General features: G+C 39.8%; 1 protein-coding gene across 1 annotated transcript; it reads right to left on the reverse strand.

Annotated features, from left to right (window-relative positions):
• Nucleotides 1-840: 840 nt before the first annotated feature.
• Nucleotides 841-7,442, reverse strand: cxxc1b (CXXC finger protein 1b). The gene is made up of 14 exons (XM_049588042.1): nt 7,291-7,442; nt 6,225-6,340; nt 6,025-6,125; nt 5,765-5,904; nt 5,063-5,218; nt 4,494-4,640; nt 4,271-4,378; nt 3,975-4,153; nt 3,351-3,558; nt 3,033-3,143; nt 2,875-2,924; nt 2,698-2,794; nt 1,452-1,604; nt 841-1,250 (listed from the first exon to the last, which is right to left on the reverse strand). Exons 1-14 carry the CDS (start codon nt 7,291-7,293, stop codon nt 1,104-1,106), a joined length of 1,716 nt encoding a protein of 571 aa, XP_049443999.1. The 5' UTR covers nt 7,294-7,442; the 3' UTR covers nt 841-1,103.
• Nucleotides 7,443-9,684: the final 2,242 nt, after the last annotated feature.

Below are 9,684 nucleotides of genomic sequence, written 5' to 3' on the forward strand. Positions count from 1 at the left end.
GAACCAATCTGCACATAAGTTTTACCTTGTCCACCTTTGTTGTGCTTGTTCTAGCCGTATGTCTATTTCTGTGCACATACATTAGGATCAACAGAAACCGGAGTCAACTTCCTGGTATGCATACATGTACCTGTCAAATAAAGCTGATTCTGACAGCATGTATAATCATACACAAGAAAACAGGGAGGGAAAATGTCATATGATCCAGTCTTTAAATTATACCAATCAGAAAGCTTTGCTTTGATTATTATTGACCAATCAGAAACATCCCATCCCATTAAGAGGAGCATATAGTAAGAGGTTTACAATGTGAGGGTGGGAGAAGTGTTGTCATTCTGCGCTCTGGATCCAGATGTGTGTTGTACTTCAAAAAAAGGCATTTTCTACTTAATAAGTAAAGTTTTGTAGTTCTGGATCTCAGTGTTTGGTTCCTACAAACGTATTTGTGGTTATAAAAGGCTGAACACAGAAACCCAAAAATGACTGGGGCATTGTCAAAGCTGCGATATCTGTGTTACTTCACTGTTCTTGATGCATTATTGCTCAGTGTTTCCTCTGTTACATCCAATTACTCTATCACGACTATACTCACGGAACAATTTTTCCTCCTTGAAGATGGCAGTGATTGTTCTGCTGTACTTTTCTTCATGACAGTGAAGGATGGACCAATACAAATGGGCTTCTGTGTCAGTTTAAAGTTCACATAAGGTACACATTCATGGTTAGCTGCACTTCAAGCCAAGCTGTAATAGTCATAATAACTATGCCCATTGTGTGCAGAAAGGCCAGCAGAAACGACGGAATAAATAACAGATACATCACTCAAACACACACCTAATCTGAAGAAAGCTCAAGGTGTTTATTAAGAGTGATCATACCAAAAACAGCTGTTCTCAAACAACAGTAATTCATCTATCACAGTCAGGAAAAATATATATATCCATTTACCTCTCACAGTTAACAATCATACAAGATTTTAAAATAATTATCTAGTTAGAAAATACGTTTTCATCCAAGCGGTAGTTATCATTTGAATCTGTAACACTCACAGCTCACGTTATGTACAGTGACCCACAGACCTGAAAACGTGCAGACTATGTCAACTACCTATCCTTGTTGCTACGGAGATCGGTCGTCACGGGGTCATGCTGAATAGTTTGGTGCAACATCAGAGCCAGCAGACCAGCTCTGTTGGTCATAGCAGTCCTGACATTACGCTCCTGTTCAAAGAGCTCGTCCAACTTGTACCACTGTGGGTGGATAAAACAAAAACAAAACAAAAAAACAAGTTACTACTGAAGAATGAATAATTAATGACCGAAGTTATTTATCATCATAGTCAGATAATTATCACTGCATTGTGGGTCTAGCTAACAGGCATTTGCTTTGAAGAGGTGTTCTCTTTCTCTCTCTCTCTTTCTCCAAAACATCAGTCAGGGCGTTTGACTTACCACCCGCACTCGCTCCAAGTCCACCTCTGCTCTCCTAAGCTTTTCCCAGTTGTAATGCTTGTTGCATTTCCTTTTGGAGACCCTGCAGTAATCTCCCGTCAGCTCAAATACATTCTTCACCAGAGGACATCCACACACCTCATCCACTGGGATCTAGACACCAAATAAAGAGAAAAACAAATAAAAAAATCTCCACGCAAACATTTCTTTGAGTTTAGCAGGTTAGTACTATCATTTCAAGTTTTAGACAAAGGCTGCTCATTAGTCGTGCAACATGCCCTCATGTACTTCCCCTCAGGGGGGAATCCCCGCGGCCATCGTAAGCGCTGTTTCATTTGTCTGAAAAACTGAAGTGAACTTGGTGAGATCGACCCTTAGGGGGCCGAGGGAGCAAGTAAACAACGATCCAGAGGTTTATGTCACCCACAATGCATTGCAGATATGCATTTGATGCAAGAAAATACACCCATGGATAGGTGGCAGTAATGTGCATATAACTCTGGTTACCCAACCAGGAAGATTCATAAATTTGAAAATAAATAAAAAATAATAAATGCACTGACATGCTTTCAGCTTCAGTTTTTCTAATATATCCTATAGATCTGTATACATGTGTATAGGTTCATTAGCCTATTAGCAAGTAGTTTCTTAAGAAAATCTCATTCACATATTGATATTTTAATGAATATGTCATGTAACTAATTGCAGTTAATATTTATTTTGACAGCTGTACTGTTCAGTGTGTGATTTTATTATTATTCCTAACATTATTTGTCAATGCTTTAAAAAAAAAAAAAAAAACATTGCAATTATAGTTATGATAACCATGATACAGATCACAATCTCAAATGTCTCAATCAGAAATTGATACAGCTAATTACCAATTGCTGACGTATTGCAATTACCTGCAGAAGACGCCTTCACTTAATTGAAATGAGTTTGCAGGTCTTTCTGAGGATTTGTATAAAGCAGTATCGCGCTACACCTACAACTAGCGGTCGATCATGATAGTTTGGGCTCAAAGTGTACAAGGGCAGGTGCGTCCCATTTAAAGCCCCCACTCCTCCCCTGCTCTCTTTCCCTCTGCTCTCCAAGTGGCCTCGGTGCAGTGTATGCTGTTACTTAATATCAAGGGCTGAAGGGAAGTGAATGAGGGGAAGTGGAACTACTAAAGAAACACAGTGAAAGTAAGCAGTTTTTAGTGAATCATGTGATTGATACAAGTGGCTGAGGTGTTTTTACTGACCTTCGGATCTCTGGAATGTTCTGGACACAAAACCTGAAGCCTCTTACAATATGTTTTGCTTTGGGGATTGTAAACATCACAGAAGAGTCTGGTAGCACTGTGGGAAATAAAAAAAAACTGTTAGCAAAGCAACAAACAGAAATTGCAATACTCTTTGAAAGGATTTCCTTTTCTTACCCTTCTATCCTTGTAGGGTACATGGAACCAAAGGAAGTCTGGCTCTCATACTGTCAAGATAATCATTAGGGAAAGAAACGTTAAGTGTAGCCCATATGTTTTTATTTGCGCTTATATTTGATGCTTAGAGGCAGCAAAAGGAATTCAAATGTAATCACCTTTGCGTAACATCTCTCCATATGTCTCAGTGCTACTTTTGGATTGACGGGATGACTGCAAGACACACAGAAAATCTGCAGGTCCGTGTCCTCGCTGTCCCCTTCATTCACCTGCACACAGAGCCAAAGCATTTATCAGAAAAGTGCTACCTCTGTTCTTTTTCAGCAACCTCAAATAAGCAAAGAATGTCTGACATTACACTTTTAAAGCTGGCCCTGACTTTGACAAGGCCCACAGGGAACTGTCATGAAGAAGCCGTTACAACCGACTAAGCTTTGCAGCAGAAAGAACAAGCACGTGGGCTGCTGCCAGCTCACCTCCTCATCCTGCTGAACCGCCTGCTGCTTGGCCTTGGCGATGATGCCTTCAAGTTCGTGGAAGCGTCGCTCCATATCTGTGAGGCGCAGCCGGGCATTCTGCTGTTCCCGACGGATGCGCTCCAGCTGCTTCTTACCATGCTCCTCAGCAATGCAGGGACTCTGTTGCCACTGCTGGATACGCTGAGGGAGGATCTCATAGATCCGACTGTAAAACAAAATGCACACAGATCAATGCATTTCAAAGAGATATAACACCTCAGAAACAAACATTTTCCATGGGACACTACACCGAGGGTAGTGATGAGAAAAAGGGTGGAGCAGAAGAATAAATATTGATATTTGGTTCAGGGCAGAAGTTTCCAACAAAAGCTAATGCAACCCTAGAAAATCAGACCATTCAACCAGCATTTACTAAGTTGAGCAACAGTATCATCATTTACTAAACAGAGGTGGTACGAATTAAAGATGTTTTGGAAGAAAACTCCAATGAGCAGCAGATAAATTAAACCTCCATTTAAAGCCACAGAGATGTTGGCTTTGTTTGTTCTAAGCAGGTGTCCAGAATACAGTATCTATCCTAAAAGAAGTACACTAATGAAAGGGAGAAGCAAGAATTCTTACTTGGCTGCTAACTTCATGCCACAGTCCTCAGAGCAGTATTTGGAGTTGGTTCTTGCTGCCTCCACACAGCTTGGCCCCAGACACTGACGGAGACCGGTGCTATCTCTGAGCTCTCCCTTCTCACTGTATCTGGTTCTGTCTTTGTGCTTCTGCTTCTGTTTGTGCCGTCGTGACTCCTTCTGGATAGTTAAAAAAGAAGGGGCAGTAGACCGGATGTCACTATAGATGGTACTACCATTAACACCTGGCAGCACTTCAAATAACAATGACAAATTCTGTGAGGAAACAAGTCTTACTTTCTTGTCAAACTTCTTTTCTCGTCTCTTGACGTGTTTCACCTTCACAGCTTTCTTACGCATAACAGGACTGAAAGGTGGCTCATCATCTTCATCACTATTCCATGTCTTGATGAGAGGGGGAAAAAAAAGGACTCAACATACAGTTCCCGATCAAATGACTGAGCTGCATCAAAAATGAGCAAGTTTATACGCAACAGTATGGTTTCAAATATTCTACTACCAAGCTGTTGCTCAGCCCTGCTGCCTTGTACTGCTGATACAGCTCCGCCTCACTGTCATAGTCCTCTGAGTATCGTCTCCGCCTGTGGTAGGAATTATCCCTCCTTTCTTGCAAAGACAATTCCTCATCCTTCACGCGCAGCATTTTCTGTTAAAAAAAAACCAAACAAACAAACAAAAAAACAACAAGCAACAGGTTGAACATTTGCAAAGTGGCCACAATGACAGCACAAACACATCAGAGATAAGGGGTGCTATTCACTTTAAGGATTGGGGAAAAGGGATCTTTTAAGTTTCTCATTTAACAACTATTTCATGTTTTTGAACTGGTACCTTGCTATATGAAGATAAACACTGCATTATTATTACTACTACAGAGTAACATTCTAGTAAAGGATCATAGTAGGAGCTTAACTTGTATGGACAAGTTAAACTGACAACTTCCAAGACCTTTCAATGACAAAAAGAAGTGTCAGTTAAACGAAGATGAAAAAACTAAATATTAAGTATTCCTCTACACTTCAGAGGCATAATTTTATTTGAAAACAAAACAGACATAAAGTGACTTACCCTGGCCCGAACCTCACATTGCCTGAACCTGCACTTCTGTCTGATTTTGTTGGGGCCTCCAAACTTCTTCATGTCCTTGCAGAAGTCACACTGTGCGCAGTCCTCCGTCCTTCTGCAGGGCTCACACTCCCCACACATTCGGACTGAGCGCTTCACCTGAAAAAAATTAAACAGTGGACAATAAATTCCATTGGATAGAAATGTGCATTGTTTTACATCCTTCCTATTCACTTAATGCTTAATAAATGGGTATGCATCGCCTTGACATAAAGCGATATTTTCTATCATGTTCGGTTTAAAATCAGGTAATGAGTTTAAAACTGATGTGCAAACTGAGGAGGACAAAAGACAGTGAAATTAATTGCTGAGCAATATGGGAAACAAAAGTGACATTATAACATTATTCCATAAAAATTAAGTTTGCCTTTTAACTTGTCACCTTTACGTGACTTACTGCAAGTAGGTTCTGCATCACTACACCACACAACAAATGGCTTTTACTTTTAAATCACTGAAATCAGGTTTATGTATAATAACTTCCATCAGTTTTTATTCATATACAGTAATTGTTTCCCTTTGCTTCCTGTGAAAAATTGTTGATGTTATTTAGGAGATCCAATTATCTAATTTATGTGCGTACATTTTAATGCTCCTCAGATATTGCAGTCAAACCTAAACATTTAGGTCAGAAGCACAACTTACTTTAGATCCACGCCGTCTTTCGCTCTTATAGTCAGGAGTACTCGGGGTGCTGTACTGTTTGTCAGATCCTCTGTCAACCTCAACTTCCTTCTCTCTGCTTTTCTTTGATCTATACTTTATTTCCAGCGAGGGGTTTTTATCTGGTCACAGGGAGAATAACACAACACTATCTTGTTTATTTTGATGATTAGTGAAATATTTTACTGTTAAGCATGGCACTTTTAGATGCTGTAATAACAGAGAATTTTTTTTTTTATTACCTCTGCATCTCATGCAATACCATTCCCGGATTGCCTTCGCCATTTTCTCTGTGATGTTAATGCAGTGGCCATGGAACCACTCATTACAGTTATCGCAGCCACTGTCAGTGAGAGAAGCAAATGTAGCTAATAATGTATGTGCATTGTTGCATTCACAGGCAATGATGACTGAAAAATCACCATCAGTGTAATGTACTTACATCATGAAGCAGTTGATGTCTGGTTTCCTGCAGATACAGTACAGTGGTGCATTCTCCCCCTCCATACTGCTGGTCTCAGGTCCTGGTGCGGGGTCAACGTCAGACATTTCGCTGTCCTGAAAAGCATAATATGCATCACAAACCATATTATAACTGGTGAAATTATAGGCAGGTGCGTCCACGACTGATGACTGATTGTTGAGCTGCAGGGACATTTAATCAAGGAGAGCCAAGACTTTATGTGCATTTAATAACACAATATTCTTTTGTTTTTACAAACAGTTTATGTGCTTAGCAGTGAGACACTCTGCTGTAATACAGTCTCCCTGCTCAGTAACTGGGAATTGTTCCTACCTTGGTCACTGCATTGGGTTTCCCCGCCATACAAGTACATTATTCTAACACAGACCATTCTTCCTTTGCTAAACAACAAATTCAACCTTTAGATCTCTTTTTTTATGAAAAATATACATTTTTTTACACTGCAAGGACCAAGACATGGTGTATAGCATTTGTAGCTGAGTAGCTGATTTTATAGCTAACACTGTTAACATGTCCAGTGCCCATTATTTCACGTTTGCTAGCAAACTGTATCATCAATATACTGTAATATCCAGAAAGAGACTTTAATGTATTGAATTGCGGACGCTGTTTTAAATATAAGGAGTTGGTCAGCTAACTAAAACACACAGTAAAAGGCAAACTCATAAACAAACAACTGCTTTATTTACACGCAGACTATACGTTACTGTGCTTTAGTTAGCTTGCACAGTAGTTAGCTAGCATCAGCTAGCTTAATTGTCAGTTATCGATAGTTAACGTTTACCAGCTAGCTTACTTTGCTGTACCACATAAACACTAAGTTGTGACGACAGATTTTAATTTAACATTATCTTACGTTTTAACGTTACTATTTGGCATTTATAGGACTTATATTACAACGATATAACTTGGATCACAACATACTCCTGTGGGATGTAAACTTACTGTCGTTTGAGTGTTAACCTAACGTCGCCTAATAGTTAACTTCGCCAAATCGCAAAGGTCTTTTTTACCTCATACTTACCATGATGTGAGACTTGTACCGCTACACTCTTAAGCTGTTTGGTAAATATAATGGAAAGGCAAATATAGCACCAAAGCGGTGAACTCGATATTAGCTCGGTAGCTAGCTTTCTTTACACGGACATAACATCGCCGGCATTCGGCTGAACTCGTTACTACTCGTAAAAATATCGTTTGGCGGTTTCTTCTTCTCTGGTGCCAAAATAACATCCAGTGGTACACTACTGCCACCTGTCGGATTTTTATTTATAGCTTCTTAGATAAATACACCAGACACTGGGTACTATAACCTACTCCCACCTACAAAGTATGCAGAAGGACAATTGCACTTGTCTAAATAAGCAATATTAATACAACCATTGTTGTCGTTGTCCTTGTTTTTACACACACACACACACACACACACACACACACACACACACACACACACATTTTGGATGATCTAGTCACAAGTGGACAGCACTAAATACAAGTCTAAATGACATCAAGAAGCATTGTGATCAGGGGTCTCATTTATAGAACAGTGGGTAGGATCCATACTAAAAATGTACGTACTGACAAAAGCCAACAATGGCGTGTGCCAAAACAACATTTGACAATTTCTAAAATCAAGGCTTCCACCTCACTATCTACATCGTCACTTTCCCATCTCCAAAAGGTTTGTAAGCATGGGCCATAAAGTCTGTCTTTGTAGATCACAATTTTTCTGCAAGAAGTGGCGTATGTGTCTTTCAGGACTCATTTTGAGTGTATGCAATGTTAATAAAGGAGACCTCTGATCTCCCAAACTACTTGCTGAGGTGGTCTGGGACACATTTGACCACATATCTTTTGTAGAATAAACACTAATGCATCCTGGTGCGTCCCCCAACAAGGACTACTTTATCAGTGCAACTGTGGCGTTTGGTTTGGTGACAGTGTGCTAAAAGGTCTATAACTAACCCATTTTAGGTCGAGTTGAATGAAGTGTTGCATGACCATCCCTCATTTTGCCCAATGGAAGGAGACATGTTGAATTCTGCTGACAACAATCTCTCCAGCTCTACTGACATAACCACTTCAACTGCGGTGGACCTAATAACTGTGCACGGGGCAGTGATGAAATCTGAACACAAGTGGTCAGCTGGAGACACATGAAAGGCACAAGTGTGAACAGTGATGTGTCTCGGCTGTCTACTTGTGTTTGGATCACCAAAACACATGTTAATACCAGGTCGAAACAGGGCCACACACACACACACACACACACACACACACACACACACATCCAAGCACAGAGAGAGTGAGGGAGGGACAGACAGAGGGACAGACAGAGACAGAGAGAGATAGAGAGAGGCTACAGCCTGTGTGATACAGTTAAACCTCCGCAGCTGACCGGTCACTTAGGGATGTGTCTGTGATTAACGCTGCATGCTGGATCGCCTACCTCGAGAACATGCCATGAAAAGTGAGTACAATAAATTTCTTACAAAACTCTTATCATGCAGAGAGCAATAATAAAATGAGAGATATAAACACTGTGAGCTTTATGGATTCCTATACATGACAGCGTTCAAGATTTAATGGCTGTGGCTATCAATTTATTCATTTATTTATTCATTATCAAGTTTATTGAATGTAAATCATTTTGACACAATACTACATTATACCCTATTTACATCCTTTGAATCCCCTCTAAGTGATAATTGGATATCCCCCATTCATTTTGTTGGACTATAAAGTATTAAATTTGGATAAAATATTCCAGATAGATAAACTAACAGTGTTTTCCACTGTTGTTTCTGCAAATAAAATAATAATCTAAAAAAACTCTTTCAAAATGCCACATAAGGTAAATATTACTTGAAGACATGAATTAATAATGAATAGCAAAATCAAGATCTCACATTCTCATATAGCTGTCAGGATATCCCTGTGCCGCCTTTCATCTACATTATAAATGTTTCCAAAATGGTGATTAATAATAGATTAACTTCTCTGCAATTTCCAAGATGTCCACTCATCACTAACGGCTACGAAACCTCAGCTAGAGATCTGACTCAGGGTCTGTGGTATCTACAGACAGTGATGAGGTTTAATTGTACATTAGTAAGCATATGATTTCAGTTTAAGAAAAGATGTTTCTTTTGGTTTCCTTTGTCCTCCCTCATAATCCTAGTTGGTTGTCTTTCACTTTTTTTCTAGAGACTGAAGCAGATGATTTATTTAACTGGATGCCACAATGGATGCCAAACTGGATTCCACAGATGTGAATGAAAAGACGAGTGATAAAAGTGACGATGACTCACTAACCACTGCTTTAAAGTTGCCCAGTATCCCAGACAACTGTGTCGCAGGCCCATCGGGTATGTTTACAGAGAACAGGGTTCACAGTGCTGAATTAAGAAATGAGTCG

Source organism: Epinephelus fuscoguttatus, linkage group LG1 (assembly GCF_011397635.1).
Source record: "Epinephelus fuscoguttatus linkage group LG1, E.fuscoguttatus.final_Chr_v1".
Taxonomy (NCBI): Eukaryota; Metazoa; Chordata; class Actinopteri; order Perciformes; family Serranidae; genus Epinephelus; species Epinephelus fuscoguttatus.

Coding starts and splice junctions, on each gene's coding strand:
- cxxc1b (XM_049588042.1), bottom strand. Junction 2,795..2,874: donor TACCCTACAAGGATAGAAGG/GTAAGAAAAGGA, acceptor TATTTCCCACAG/TGCTACCAGACTCTTCTGTG. Junction 1,251..1,451: donor ACTTGGAGCGAGTGCGGGTG/GTAAGTCAAACG, acceptor ATCCACCCACAG/TGGTACAAGTTGGACGAGCT.